This window comes from Mastomys coucha, unplaced genomic scaffold, assembly GCF_008632895.1.
Source record: "Mastomys coucha isolate ucsf_1 unplaced genomic scaffold, UCSF_Mcou_1 pScaffold21, whole genome shotgun sequence".
Taxonomy (NCBI): Eukaryota; Metazoa; Chordata; class Mammalia; order Rodentia; family Muridae; genus Mastomys; species Mastomys coucha.
In genome coordinates, this window is record NW_022196904.1 from 453,823 (window position 1) to 469,646 (window position 15,824).

At 47.9% G+C, this 15,824-nt stretch overlaps 1 protein-coding gene across 3 annotated transcripts in view; it reads left to right on the forward strand.

Annotated features, from left to right (window-relative positions):
* The first annotated feature begins 523 nt into the window (after positions 1–523).
* The window catches only part of Prkcg (protein kinase C gamma), a 29,038-nt gene continuing 13,737 nt past the window's right edge, over positions 524–15,824 (forward strand). The window contains exons 1-9 of one of the 3 annotated variants that reach the window (XM_031385041.1): positions 524–955; positions 1,309–1,340; positions 2,368–2,450; positions 8,134–8,245; positions 8,406–8,537; positions 9,758–9,914; positions 11,089–11,223; positions 11,523–11,610; positions 11,899–11,928. In XM_031385041.1, coding sequence (XP_031240901.1) covers positions 786–955; positions 1,309–1,340; positions 2,368–2,450; positions 8,134–8,245; positions 8,406–8,537; positions 9,758–9,914; positions 11,089–11,223; positions 11,523–11,610; positions 11,899–11,928 — 939 coding nt within the window. In that variant the 5' untranslated portion in view covers positions 524–785. Of the gene's footprint in view, positions 956–1,308; positions 1,341–2,367; positions 2,451–4,466; positions 4,621–8,133; positions 8,246–8,405; positions 8,538–9,757; positions 9,915–11,088; positions 11,224–11,522; positions 11,611–11,898; positions 11,929–15,824 lie in introns of those variants that run through there. The other 2 variants (XM_031385042.1, XM_031385043.1) reach the window with 2 other exon arrangements.

Sequence of the window (15,824 nt, forward strand, 5' to 3'; positions counted from 1 at the left end):
AGAAATGGAGAGAGTAAACAGGAAAGAAGAGAGGAAAAGAGAGAAAAGAGAAGGCAGAGAGAGAAGAAACACACCCAGAGGGAGGCATAGCACCAAGCCCAGAGGCTCTAAGAGCGATAGTGACCCCGAAGCACCATGAGGAATGAGACACTAGCCTCCTTGTCCATCAGAAAGTCCTCAGTACTAAAGACAAAGTTTCCGGATTAAAAGATTAATATGCCCACACAGGTCTACTCCAGATCCTCGATCCTGACAAGACCTACTCCTGCGGCTGAGTGTATGTGTGTATGTGGGGGGGAAGATGGGTGTGGGGGCCAAGATGACAGACTGGAATGTATGTATTTGGGAGAAAGGGGGACAAGGCTTGGAGGACGTCCCCTCCTTGCAAGAGCCTGTGGAATGGGAATGTGCACGTGGAGAGGAGGGAGGGGCATCTGTCCGGGGTTGGGGGGGGGCTTTAAACGGAAGCCCCGCCCCTTGGTCGTCATGGCAACGCCTTCCTCCACCCCCGACTTCTACATTTCAGCAGGTGCGGAGAGCGAAGCTCCCGCCGCCGCCCGTGCCTGCGGCTCCTCGATGCCCCAGTCTTCTGCTCTGACCCCACCCGCTTTCTCCCCGGTCCGTGCAGCCCGTGCCGGGCTGTTGCATTCTGCCCTGCGCTGCGCACCGTTAGGTGCCTTGCCCCTGTCCTTTCTATCTCAGAGTCTGCGGAGTCCCCCTATCGCCGTCCACCTGTTTCCTCAGAAAAAGGGCCAGCTCGTGATCCCTTCTGCGTTCCTGGGGCCATGGCGGGTCTGGGCCCTGGCGGAGGCGACTCAGAGGGGGGACCCCGACCCCTATTTTGCAGAAAGGGGGCCTTGAGGCAGAAGGTGGTCCACGAGGTGAAGAGCCACAAGTTCACCGCTCGTTTCTTCAAGCAGCCAACCTTCTGCAGTCACTGTACCGACTTCATCTGGTGAGGGAAGCAGGCTGGGGGAGAGGGCTGGAGAAGGAGGGTACTTGGGAACAGTCATGTCATACTGGCCCCCAAGCGATTGAGCAGAGAGGGGCTGCAGCTCCCACTCTTGGGCTTACTGACAGGGGAGGGGGTGGAAGCCAGGGTTCTTGGGTCTGAGGGAGGAGGGGCCAGGAGCTGGATTCTAGGGTCCAAGGGAAAAGGAGCTGGGACTAGAAATTTTGGGTTCTCGGAGAAAGCAACTGGGACTCAGACATCTGGGTGAGATTGGGAAACTGCAAACCTATGTCTTGCAAGGTGGGAGGGCCCGCGTACCCCTCTTTGCACTGACCTTAGATTCTTGACTCTTCCAGGGGCATTGGAAAGCAGGGCCTGCAATGTCAAGGTAAGAGCTGGGACCTGGACTCCTGAGACCCCTAAGGGTGGAGGCTGGGGCCTCACAGCTGAGGCGGCTGACACACGTGTTCTGTGGTCCCCAGAGAGGCGCGGGGGAGCCCTGGGCGGGGGGTGTGGCAGAGACACACAGCCTGTGGTGGGGAGGAAACTCTGATGGCAGGGCCACCGCGGAGGTGGTGCTGGGGGCCCCTCCCTCGGCCGGCTCCAGGTGGGGACAGATATTTGGAGAATCTGTTTCCATGGGAACAGGGAGATTTGGAAAAGGGGAGCTGAAGGGGGGAGGGGTTCAGAGATGCAAAGTCAGAGCCCCCCCCCCCGACTGCCGTTGCCATGACAACACCATTCATCCCAAAGCAGTGGCAGGCCGGGTGGGGTCACTAATGGGCGGGTGGGGGCCGGGCAAGGGGGGCGAATCCTAAAACACCAGCTGCCACTTGGCTGAGAACAGAGTGACTCAAGGTGGGAGGCGGGCCGAAGCAGCACCCCCAGACTCACTTCTGTTCAATTTGCTGCTGTCTATGTCTCCCTTGTCTAAGGATATTTCTGTTGTTTCTCTTCAAAACCTGTCTTCCTCTTTCCTTGCTTTCTTCTCTCTCTCCTTTCTACTTTCTCTCTCTCTCCCCCTCTCCCTCCCTCTCTCTCTCTCTCTCTCTCTCTCTCTCTCTCTCTCTCTCTCTGTGTGTGTGTGTGTGTGTGTGCTCGCATGCGCGTACAAACACATAAGCACCCTGGCACACTGGGGGTTGTGTTACTTTGTGTTTCTCTGTCTCTTTTTGTCTTTCTTCAAGTCTATCTCTTGGGGTTCTGGATCCTGCTCTCTGTGCCTCTGTGTCTGTCTCCATGAGGCTCTTGGTCTGGGTCTCTCCTCTGATTTTCTCTTCATTGGACTCTCTATGTGGGGATTCCTCTGTTTGTGGTTTTCTCTGGGCTGGAATTCCTGGCTCTAATTTTCCGTCTATTGGGGATCTCTCCCTTGTCTCTCCCTCCCCCTGTGTCTCTCGTATTCACTTCTTTAGTCTGCAGCTTTGTGGTTCACCGCCGATGCCACGAATTTGTGACCTTCGAGTGTCCAGGCGCTGGAAAGGGCCCCCAGACGGACGTGAGTGCCCAGACACCTGGTTCTTCCTCCTCAGGCCACATCCCCGCCCTCACCCCCTCGGCGTCCGTCCCAATTTCTCTTGCTATTTTTAAGGCTGGGAGGGGAGGGGGGCTGGAGAGATAGAAAGAGCTAGTCTGGCCCAGATTCCTTGCCCTTGGCCTGAAAAGGGGGACTGAGAAGGGGCCTGGGAGAGGCTGGGGACACAGGTGAGGGACAGAAAGGGAAACAGGGGTTGAAGAGACCAAAAGTTATCGTTGGATGGATGAGACTGCCGTCCAGGGAAGAGGAAATTAAAGAAAATTGGAATTGGAATGTGGGGGACAGAGAGAGAGAGAGAGATCAATCTAGTACTGAAATTGTGAAATAGGCAGAGAGAATCTCAGACGCTGGACAGAGATGTAGGAAAAGAGAAATTCAAAGCTGAGTGTCATGGCACAAGCCAGTTAACCTAGTACATAAGAGGTAGAGGCAGAAGGATCTAGAATTGAAGGCCAGCTTTGTCTGCACAGATAGTTCTGGGCAAACCTGAGCTACATAAGACCTATCTTAATCGAAGTGTGTGTGAAAAAGAAAGCGGCAGAGATAGAAGATGGTTAGATGTTTAGGGAGGCTTAGAGAGACCCAGCTGTCAACAGACACTAGGCACTCACCCACATGAATGCCCTCAGATCCACAACCACCTTACCCTGCTCCCTCCCCCTCCATAGTAGGGGCTGATGAGCACAGTCAATTCTGGACACTGATTCCTTTCCCTTCCTTCACTTTAAACCAAGCCTCTGATTCTTCCTTATAAAATGCATCTGAAACCTAGCAGTGACCAGTGGAACTAACTGCCCATGATAAGGGAGATGTTTTCTTTCTACCGTTGCCATCAGCCGCATGCAGCTGGCATGAAACAGGGATGCTTTGAGGAACAGAAATCTAAACTCGGTTTTTCCTTAGATTGATTTAAATTTGAACAGCTACATTGTTGAACCAGGTAGTATGAATCTGGACATTTCCAGTCTTATTTTAGCAGTTCTGCAGAGATTGTTTCTTCCCAGAATTTGATACAAGGAAAGGAAGAGCTATATAATTCATAGGTAGAGGGGAGATGGCAATCCAGAGGCTGAGGCAGGTAGCACTGTGAGTTAGAGGCCAGTCTAGGCTAAATATGGAGACACTGTTTCAAAGAAGAGGCAAGCAGTTTCCAAGGCTCACGAGGCACCTGCTGGCTTGTCTGTTAAAGAAAACAGAATTTGCATATAGGGTGTGAATACATAGAGCACAAATTGAGTACCACTGTGTACCAGCCCTGGGATATGTTTATTGCCTGCCTGTGCAGGTGCTTGCCTCCAACACTATCTGTGTTTTATGAGGTCCTGATTACATACATACTCATCAGCTCTTTTACACACAGTGTAAGCTTGAATCTGGATAATTGTTCATAAGATTGGTTGCTTCTCTTCCTCCTCCTCCTCCTCCTCCTCTTCTTCCTCCTCCTCTTCTTCCTCCTCCTCTTCCTCCTCCTCCTCCTCCTCCTCCTCCTCTTCTTCCTCCTCCTCTTCTTCCTCCTCCTCTTCCTCCTCCTCCTCCTCCTTCTTCTTCTTCTTCTTGTGTTCCTGTCTGAGCAAAGACTCTTGAACTAAATATGATGTGAAAGCCAGTCCTCTCTAAATGAGAAATTATCTCTTGCAATGTTTGTTTTGTTTTTCTCTTTTATTAAAAAAATTTAAATATATTTAAAAGTTTTCTTCATTCCTTGGGAGAGGTCAAAAGTTTTCTTTCTTTCTTTCTTTCTTTCTTTTCTTTTCTTTCTTTTTTTTTTTTTGGAAGGTCTTGTTTTTGTTGTTTTGTTTGAGACAGTGCCTCACTATATAGCCATAGATGGCCAGGAACTCACTTTATAGAGCAGGCTGGCCCCATAGAGGTCTGCCTCTGTCCCCTGAGTGCTGGGATTAAAAGTGTATACCACCATGTCCTGTGTTTTTCTCTGTTTGTGTTTTTGTATTTTGTTTTGTTTTTCTTTGCTTTTAGACCGGCTCTCCCTATTGCAGCCCAGGCTGCCCTCAAACTCCTCATTGTACAGAGAGATGACTTAGCCTCCCAAAGTCTGAGATGACAAGTACGTGTCATCACAGCTGGCTTAATTATTTTCAGCACATCTTAAGTTCCTGGGCTATAAACTGAGGTGAGAATTGTGCCTACTTATGGGGTCATTTCCAAGTTTCAGTTGAGTCAAACACTTGAGATGGCATCTAGAACATAGTAAGTAAAATATTAGGTTATTGAGATGGCTAGATTGTAAAGGTGTTTTGCTGCCCAGGCTAGCAACCTGAATTTCATTCCTGGGACCCACATTTTAAAAGAAGAGAATGAACAAATGAAAGTTATACTTTGGTCTCCACATGTACGCACGCACACACACACATGCACGCACACACACAAACACACACACACTCAAAATAGAAAACTGCTTTGAATCTGGAGAGGTGGCTCAGAGGTGAATAGCATTTGTGGCTCTTGCAAAGGACACAGTTTCAACCCATATGGTGGCTCACAACTATCCAGTTCCAGGGGACCAAATGCCCTCCTCTGACACAAGTGAACACAAGGAATATATACATGGAACCCATATATACATACAGGCAAAACATTCATTGGTGTAAAATAATAAATCTTAAAAACTAAAATGAGAAATCTCACTAAAATAAATAAAAGCCCAAGAATGTCTTAATTTTTTTCTCTTCAGGATAATTCTCTCAATGTTTTCTCAGAGTCAGGTAAGTCTGAGACTGGGGCTGTAGTTCAAGTGGCAGAGTACTGGGTCCCATTCCTAACACTATGTAAACTGGTCAGGGTGATGGACACCTGGAATCTCAGTGGTCGAGGTAGGAAAGCCCGGACCTAAAGGTCACCCTGAACAATACAGTAAATTCCAAGCCAGGCTGTAAAAAGGAAGAAAAGAAAAATGCAGGAGAGGACCGAAGGAAGGGAGGGAGGAAATAATTTTCTAAGAATTGGGCCTTACCTTGTAGGGTGGAGTATGAGTGGTGAAGGTACTAGCTCATGTCCTAAATTCCTGCATAAGTGGGCCCTGGACATTTAGTGTTGCTTCAAGACATAGAACGAATGTTTATTTCCATTTGACAGAGAAGGATGCTGAGGCTCAAAACTGGGAAATGAATTTGCTCAAAAATCACACAGCTGGGAAGTGGCCTGGCTCATATTTGTCTCTTCAAGGCCAGTAATAAACCCCATTCTAATGACCACAGCACTAATAGCTGCTGTCAGACTAGCCGCAGTGGGCACGTCCCACATACTGAGTTCTTCTGTGAGTCTCCCACTAATCTGGCCAGGCCCTCTGGTGCCTGATGTAACTGATTCTTGTCTCACATGGGGCCCAGAGAAGATAGCCTTCAGGGAGACAAGGAATGGAGGACTTGGGGCTAAGGTGGCCCATAGGTCCTCAGAGAGCAACTTGGAGGAGGAGGAGGTATGGAGGTGGGAAGAGCCCTGGGAAGTCTCATCTTCTCATGTTCTAACCAAATGCCACTTTGTTTGTTAGACCTTCCCTGATCACACCTTCCTGAGCCTCCACACCTTCTTTGTTTCTTTCTCCTTTTCTCCCTCCTCCATTTCTTCTTCCTCCCACTCCACTTCTCTCCCCTCTCACGTCTCTTTCTGTTCATTTTCTCCCTCTAGCTCCTCATCCTTTTCCTCCCCCTCTTCTTGTCTTCTTCTCTTTCCTTTCTATCCTCCTTGTCCCCATCTTTCTCCTCCCCTACTTCTTCTTTCTTTCTTTCCAACCCCTTCTTTCATTTTTATATGTTTAAAATTTTGTTTAACTTTACTTATATGAGTACACTGTGGTTGTCTTCAGACACATGAGAAGAGGGCATTGGATTCCATTACAGATGGTCGTGAGCCACCATGTGGTTGTTGGGAATTGAACTCAGGACCTCTGGAAGAGCAGTCAGTGCTCTCTCTCTCTCTCTCTCTCTCTCTCTCTCTCTCTCTCTTTTAAAGTTTTATTTATTGTTATATGTAAGTACACCATAGCTGTCTTCAGACACATCAGAAGAGGGCATCAGATCTCATTATGGATGGTTGTGAGCCACCATAATGTGAGCCACCATGTGGTTGCTGGGATTTAAATTCAGGACCTTCGGAAGAGCAGTCAGTGCTCTTACCCACTGAGCCATCTCTCCAGCCTTTCTCCAACCTACCCAATGCTTCTGTTTGAAGTACTGCGATCAAACCCAGAGCCTCACGTATAGCAGACAACTGCTTAATCACTGAGCAACACTCCCAGCCCCTTTAAATTTTTTAGATAGGGTGTCACTAAATTACCCAAGCTGGCTTTGAACTCTCTGTGTAGATGAGGCTAGCCTTGAATTTCTGATCTACCTGCCTCAGAAAAGCTGGGATGGTAGACTGGCACCACTAAGTTTCCCTACCCCTGCTTATTTTCCCTCAAAAAACAGATACAGTCATTTGTCTTACCGTGCTACTTATTTATTATTTACTGTGCTTACTGTTTTATCTCCCTCCTTTAGGAAGAAAGTTGTCAGGTGACAGAGGTTTCTGTTATTATTCTGTTTTTGTTTAAAAATAGGGTCATGAAGTTACCCTGAAGCCAATGGACAATGACCTTGAACTCCTGACCCTCCTGCATGCACCACCACATCCAACTTATAGCATGTTGGGAATCAGAAGATTCTTTGAATGCTAGACAGGCATCCTATGGAGCCACCTCTCCAGGCCTGCCCTGCATGTGTAATCTATTAGAAATGCCCTGCATGTGACAGATTTCTAATCTATTTATGCAGTGTTGGACCTGTCACACACCAGGGTCTCAGGGAATGCGTACAGACTGAAAGGAGTGAGATAGAGCAGAAAGCTGACGGTGAGCAAGGCCAAAGGAAGAAAAACTAAAAGGCTCCTCTCTAGCTAGGGACATTTCTTTCTTGGTAGTTCTATGCCACACAAGGTGGTCCATGCCTATAATCACTGTTGGAGGCAGGAGGATCACGAGCTCAAAGTCATTCTTCACTACATTTTGAGTTTGAAGCCAGCCTGGACTAAATAAGACCTTACCTCATAAGTCTAAAAATAAAACCCAAAAGTTCCAAGGCTGGAGAGACTGCTCAGCAGTTGAGAACATTTGCTTCTCTTCCAGAGGACCTCCTGTAACTCCAGGTCCAGGGGGATCTGATGCCCTCTTCTGGCCTCTACTTGCAACTGCACCCACATGCAGAGATGGATATACAATAATAATAATAAATTGTTTTGTTTTGTTTTTTTCGAGACAAAGTTTCTCTGTATAGCCCCGGCTGTCCTGGAACTCACTCTGTAGACCAGGCTGGCCTCAAACTCAGAAATCCACCTGCCTCTCTGCCTCCCAAGTGTTGGGATTAAAGGCGTGCACCACCACTGCCTGGCTATAATAAATTGTTTTAAGAGTCACCTCTGCATGCCTTTAATCCCAGCACTTGGGAGGCAGAGGCAGGTGGATTTCTGAGTTCGAGGCCAGCCTGGTCAACAGAGTGAGTTCCAGGACATCCGGGGCTACACAGAGAAACCCTGTCTCAAAAACAAAACAAAACAAAAAAAACCATAAAAAACAAAACAACAACAACAAAAAGATTTTAGAATACTTCCCAGCCCCTACATCCCTAAATGAATCTTCTCTGCTTTCTAGGACCCTCGCAACAAGCACAAGTTCCGTCTGCACAGCTACAGCAGTCCCACCTTCTGCGACCACTGTGGGTCCCTCCTCTACGGGCTGGTGCACCAGGGCATGAAATGTTCCTGTGAGTGTGCCCAGCAGGATATCTGCTGCCCCAGCCCAGATCAGCCGCTAGAGGGCGCTCTCCTTCAACCACAGTACAATGTCTGAGGTTTAGGGGAGATATAAGGTGGGGTTGGTGAAGGCCTGGGCCAGAAATGCTATCCCCAGTTTTGTCCCACCAGGTTGCGAGATGAATGTGCACCGGCGCTGTGTGCGCAGTGTGCCCTCCCTTTGCGGTGTGGACCACACAGAGCGCCGTGGACGTCTGCAACTGGAAATCCGGGCTCCCACGTCAGATGAGATCCATATTACTGGTGAGGCTGTGCCTCCTCACTAGCCACAATAATGATAGTAAATTATTATTTATTATCTAGATTGGAAGCCCAGTCTAGAACTGAGGTTGACTGAGCTCATCCAGGGTGTTCCATATCAGGAACCAGGATGCATACCCCTCTGCAGACCAGCCTATATCCCTCACTCCATCCCCACTTGGGTGTCTGGGCTCCATCTATTCACTCCTTTCTAGCAGAAGACCTGCCTTCAGCCTTAGTCTTTCAGATATGGTCTCATATAGCCCAGGCTGTTCTCAAACTAGATATGTAGCAGAGACTCATTTCGAACTTTGGCCTGTCTGCCTGACTCTACTTCCCAAATGATGAGTTTCTAAACAGGCTAAGTACCCCTGCCCCCAGCACCCAGTGCTGGGGATTGAACCTTGGAATTCATAATGCTTATCAATCACTCTACACTCTATCATTGACCCCCACCCCCACTCTAGATTTCCAATTAGTGGTCACTGAGAGGGTAGGATATGAGGCAAGATCTGACTTACCCAAGAGAGCCAGACTCCAGACTCCTGAGTCCTAATGGCAGAAAATATACTGAGTCTGATTGCTGGGCACACTCTCATTGCAACAGGCCTTATGCTCTGGATATAGGTGGTACAAAGATAAGTCACAGAGAAAGGAGACTGACCTTGAATTCTTTATTTTATTTTATTTTATTTTTAGATTTTTTTTTCTGTGTGAGTATGGGTGAACATCATGTGTGAAATTGGTACCCATAAAGGCCAAAAGCGGATGTCTGTTTCCTTAGGACTGGAGCTATAGATGGTTGTGAATCATCACGTAAGTGCTGGGATTCAAACTCAGACATTTGAAAAACAAGTGCTCTTAATGGCTGAGCATCTCTTATTATTATTTCGAACATTTATTGATCTATTTGTGTGTGTGCGTGTGTGTGCGCACGTGCGTGCGTGCATGTGTGCATGTGCATGTGTGTGTGTGCGTGTGTGTGTGTGTGTGTGTGTGTGCTCTTCTGTTTCTCAGTGAATGTACGAAGGTCAGAAGACAACTGGCAGGGAAGCCATTTTTCTCATACCATGTCAGATCATCAGGATTGGTAGTAGGCACCTCTACCAGTTGAGCCATCTTGCTGGCTGTGGTCCCCAGTTCTTGACTCCTGGCTGTGAGAAGGCTGGGAGCTATTCTTGGGTCTCTAACTCAAGTCATCCATCCCTGCCTTCTACCTTCAGTTGGCGAGGCCCGGAACCTCATTCCTATGGACCCCAATGGCCTGTCTGATCCCTATGTGAAGCTGAAGCTCATCCCGGACCCTCGGAACCTGACCAAACAGAAGACAAAGACTGTGAAAGCCACACTGAATCCCGTGTGGAACGAGACCTTCGTGTTGTGAGCTCTGGGGTTGTGATGCAAGAAAGAGAAGGATTTGAGGGTCTTAGCAGTACATAAGCCCAGGGTGCCAGGGAGGGGTGTATGTCAGGATGGAGGACATCTCTAATAAGAGGCAAGAGAAGGTGGGAGACAGGAATAGGATGATAGAGAGAGGGAGTTGAGAGGCCGGTCTCTGGGTGTTTATTTCCTTTCAGTGTCCCCTGCTTGTCAGAATGAGGAGATCAGAGGACAGGTAGAGAACCAGAAAGACAGGACTTACAAGAAGTAGACAGAGAGGGTGGAGAGGTGGCTTAGTAGTTAAGAGTGAGTACTATTCTGAAAGGGGACTTGGGGTCCCAACACCTGCAAGGCATGGCCACTTGTAACTCCAGTTGCAAAGGACCTGATGCCCTTCTTCTGGTATTTACAGGCATCACACACACACACACACACACACACACACACACACACACACGGTGTATAGGCATGTGCAGGCAAAATGGTCCTATGTGTACAAAATATTTAAATTGCTAAGGAAGCACACAGAAATTGGGAGAGCAAGCTGACGGATAAGTGGATATTCAGATAGGTGCTCAGAATAAATGAGGAGAACAGGGAAGAAAAAAGGAGGTTCTGAGGACAGTCCAGAGGAAGAAAAGGGAAAATTCTTGGAGTACAGTGGCCCAGGAAGAGAAGGACAGAGGGGCAGGCAGACAAAGGCAATTACATAGGGAGATAAAACCAACAAGAGGCTGGGCATTGTTGCACATGCCTGCAAAGGTAGCAACTTGGGGGCTGAGGCAAGTTCAAAGCTCGCTCAGACTACACAGAGAGACTCCGTCTCAGATAAACAAACAAACAAACAAGCCAAAAGAAAGAAAAAGAGAGAGGGAGAGGAAGGAGGGAATGAAGAGAAAAGGAAGGAATGAAAGAGGAGGGGAGAAGGGGCAGATGGTAGGGGAATGATAAGGACAGAGAAAAAAAGCCAGGACAAGAATACAGAAACTTTGAGAAGAGAGAAAAAAGAACCAGAAGACCATGAGAAGAGCCAAGAATTTGGGAGGGATGGAGGGAGCTTGTGATAGTTATATTTATAATTTGTGACTGCCCTATCTTGGATTCAGAGGTGCTTGGGGTGAGGAAGTGGAACGCTATGACTTCCGCTCCTCACTCTGCTCCTACCTTCCCACAGCAACCTGAAGCCAGGGGATGTGGAGCGTCGGCTCAGTGTGGAGGTGTGGGATTGGGATAGGACATCCCGAAATGACTTCATGGGTGCCATGTCCTTTGGTGTCTCAGAGCTACTCAAGGCCCCTGTGGATGGATGGTGAGGAGCAAGGCTGGGCTGGCTGTGTCACCTTCTCCCTCCATATGTGGTCTCTCTTAGGCCACCATCTTTCCCCCTTTTACCTCCCAACATAGCTCCCCCTTCTTTTCTTCCTCCTCTGCTCTCTCCTCTCTGCTCTCCAGCCTTTCCCCTCTCTTCTCATCTCACTCTCTCTCTCTCTTTCCATCTCTGTGTCGGTCTTTCTGTGTCACTTACCTCCCTTTGGATGTCTTTGCCTCTCCCATGGGTGCCCTACTTCTCCCATCCCTGCCCGGCCCTGGTCTCCGTCTGTATGTCAGGTACAAGTTACTGAACCAGGAGGAGGGCGAATATTACAATGTACCGGTGGCCGATGCTGACAACTGCAGCCTCCTCCAGAAGTTTGAGGTACCCTGACTGACTGACTGGCTTCCCCAGGGGAGCCCAGCCCAGCCTCCCCAACTACAGAGCTGGCTTTTGCCCTGTATCCCTGGTAGACTACTGGTACTGGGACTACAATTCCCAGAAGACTCCAGGGCTCCTTCCTCAACTCTTAGGGGTCTAGGCCATAGGGTCTCATGGGAATTGTAGTTCTCCATCCCCATAGCTTTGGGGTGTAAAGGGCCCTTGTGGGCCTTTGCTGTAGGGCGATTACCAACCTTTCAAGGGGCCCTGACTGTGGCTTTTCTTTTCCAGGCCTGTAATTACCCCTTGGAATTGTATGAGGTGAGTATCATTTAGATATCTTTGGATGTATCTTCCCAATTCTTACTTTCAATTCTGAACACATATGTTGAGCACTTTGTGTTTGTTGAATAAAGTCAGTGACCGTATGAGACAGGGCCACCATCATAGGCATCTGAGCTCAATTACAGGTACGTCAGGGAACCTCAAAGGCCTGGAGGAGGCATTGTTTTGCCCTCAAGACTGAGTGGACAGTGAAGGCTTCTCTCTTTGAATTGCCCCTTGAGTTTTGCTGTCTCTCTGTGGACAAGACACTCCTGTCTCCATTCACACTCTCCCACTGAACACTGTTTCCTGAAGCATGGTGCCAACATAGAATCAGGCCATTCCCTGGGACTCTTCTCTAGTGAAGGAAGCAGCCTGAGACATCAGAACAGGAATATGTTTGATGGTGGAAATAGCTTTAGGCACCAGGGAGCCAGTACAGCCCAAGGGTCAGGACAACTTCCTAGAGAGTGCAGATGGAAGGAAGGACGAACGCAAGAAGAGGAGGGAGGCGGGGAGGCAATAAATAGCCCTCCTTTGCTGTTTCAAAAGATAGCACATCTCTGTGTGACAAGGCAAGCATTCAGTCATGGGGGATCTCTATGCAACTGACAACAAGACGAAAAAGTCCCTCCTGCATACGACTCATCCATGATGTAAGGCCGGATATGAAATAAGTCAAGTCTGGCTTAGTAATGCAGGCAAGCAATCTCACCTACTCTGAAGTCTGAGACAAGAAGAGTATAAGGTCATGGCTTGCCATCTACAGAGTAAGTTCAACAGCAGCCTGAGCTATAGAACGAGCTCAAGAATGGCTTGGGCAACTTAGTGAGGCCCTGTCTCAAAATGAAAGTAAAAGGGAATAGGTGTGTGTGTGTGTGTGTGTGTGTGTGTGTGTGTGTGAAATTATGGCTTAGCAGTTAGGCTCTTATTTAGAAATCCCAAGTGAGGGGCTGGGGGTGTGACTCAGTGGTAGAGCCCCTGCCTAGAATTCCTCAGTGAGGGGCTGGGATGTAGTTCCATGGTAGAGCATCTGTTTGGAATCCATGAAACTTCAGATTCAATCCTCTTATTGTTAAAAAACAAGCAAATGCTTGACATCTTAGGATGTCTTAGGTTATAAGAAGAACAATGAGCGTTGAGGATTCTCTTGGTAATACTGCAGTCTTCTTTGAGAAGCACTGGGAATTCTGCTGATAACATGTGAGCTTGCAGTAAGAAGGCTTCCCTGAGATAAGGGCTGCTGGGTAAAGGTCTAAATGAAGCAAGACAATGAGTAGAGATCCCCAGAGAAGAGCCTTGCAACAGAGGGAGGGATGTGTGTGAGCCTCTGAGGTAGGAGCCAGACAGGGTGGGAGCACAAAGACAGTAAAGTTAGATCAAGGGCAGTGGGGGAAGGGAATGATACGGCTTCAGAGAGGATGTCTTGTCATCTGTCAAGAGATGATGGTTTTTAAGCCAAGCAATAAGGAAGAGTTCTGGGCAGAGCTGTGATGTATATAAGATGATTTGGAGATTACCCCAGGCTGGCCTCAAACTCACTATGTAGCTGAGGCTGACTTTAAACTTCTGATCTTCCTGCCTCCTTCTCCCTAGTGCTGGGGTCACGGAATGTATCACCATACCCAGTGTGGACTAACTGCTTAGTTGATGAGGACCAATGATTTTTTATATGACTGTGTGTGGTGGTATTCACAGCTGTTTCCATGATCAGTAAGCAACCATTAGTATTACCAGTGCAAACCCATTATGTGACAGACTCTGGGCTGGGTTCTGGTTGGGTAGAACAGTAGTAGACTACACAAGAATCCTTGATAGCCTCGGCATGGTAGGGCAGACCTGTAGTCCCAGCACCGAGGAAACTGAAGCAGAAGGATTGGTATAAGTTCAAGGCTAGTGTTGGCTACATAATGAGTTTCTGAGCTACAAAATGAGTTTCATGCCAGAAGGAGCTATAGTGTGAAGCTCTCTCCCAAAATGGATAATAAATAAAAAAGGAAGAGAGAGAGAAAGAGAGAGAAAGAGAGAGAGAGAGAGAGAGAGAGAGAGAGAGAGAGAGAGAGAGAGAGGGCTGGAGAGATGGCTCAGCAGTTAAGAGCACCGAATGCTCTTCCAAAGGTCGTGAGTTCAAATCCCAGCAAACACATGGTGGCTTACAACCATACATAACGAGATCTGATGCCCTCTTCTGGGGTGTCTGAAGATAGCTATAGTGTACTTATGTATAATTAATAAATAAATCTTTAAAAAAAATTTTTAAAAAAGAAAGAGGAAGAAAGAAAGAAAGAAAGAAAGAAAGGAAAAAAGAAAGAAAGAGAAAGGAAGGAAGGGAAGGCAGACAGAAAGACAGACCTGGATCCACTCACCAGCACCATCCAAAGATTCCTCAGAGGGTTGGAGATATAGCTCAGTGCTTAAATGCTTGCTGTTTAGCATGTCAAAACCAAGTACTGGGTAAAAAAGTGTATTCCAGGTACTGTTCTAAGTAATTTGCATATGTTAACTACCGACTCTTTCTAACTCTAGTGGAAATTATACATACAACACTTACATTGTAGACAAGGTTATGAAGAGACCCAGTTGGTGGCTGGATCCCAAATCCAGAAGGTCAGACTACTTTTCTTCAAAAGAACACTCCCTACAATAAAAGCTTCCCGAAGCCAGGTTAGATGGCTTATATCTGTAATACTAGCACTTGATAAGCAGAGGCAGGCCGGTCAGGGGCTCAAGATCATCCTCAACTACATGGCAAGTTTGAGGCTTGGCTACAGGAGATCTTGTCAAAAGAAAGGCAAAAACTCTACCTTCCTGTTTCTTTCTGTCTTTCTGTATTCCTCCCTCCCTTCCACCATCCATCCATCCATCTGTGTGCATGCCCATCTATCATATCTGCACATATTCATGTACATATTCATGTACAGATACATAAGCATTTTGTCCCCCTTGAAGCCCAGCTCTGCTCCAGGTTTGAGAGCAAACAGCCTCCTGCATAGGATCTCACAGGGAGTAGGCAGGCAGGCAGTCACAGGGACAGAGAGATGATAATTACTCAGGGCCATGCAGGAGCTGTCCACGGTGGCCCAGGTGCCTCAAGAGAGGCATCTGACCCTGATAAAACCACCAGGAGACACCTGTAAAGGACATACTTGGTTCTGGTCTAAAGAAGGTTTATGAAACAGTTTGCAGGAGATGGCACAGGACAGCCTTTGAGATGGATCAGTGTCACCTCCCAAGCCTTGAGGGGAGATAGAGAACCAAGTGAACGAGGCCAGGATCTACAGAGGGAAGAGGAGCCCAGGACCCATCAGAGCCTGGTTTAGAAGCTGTAGGGAATAAAATCTTAATACACAGAAGCTGTTAGAGCCTTTGAAAGCAAAAGGAAGACATGACCTGATTTATTTATTTTTAAATTGGTCCTTCTGCCTGCAGAGCAGAGAATATATCAGAAAGAATGGCAGTTGATATAGAGGGACATGCGTGGCAGCTATTGCAGTTCAGTCGTGGGACCCCACCCCCTCAACTACTCAGGACCTCAGGCAGGAAAAGATCAAGAGAGTCCCCCCCACCCCCACCCCGTCATTGATCACCCAGTGTGGCCCCCAGAGCAACAGCAGGCAGTTTCAACTTGGATCTTGTTTCAAGTCCATGTTCTGAGGCCCTACTTCCCGAGAACCTAGGAACGAGATCCCACTGGTTTTGGCTGATCCCTCAAGGAGTTCCAGTTTAGAGACTAATAGGTGAGAATTTATAGACAGGAATTCTAGCTGTTAGTGCAATAATAAGTTCAGCAGGCTAGAGAGTCCCCTCCTCCATCCTGCCCTTCCTCAATCCATCCTGCCCTTCCTCCTCCATCCTGCCCTTCCTCAATCCATCCTGCCCTTCCTCCTCCATCC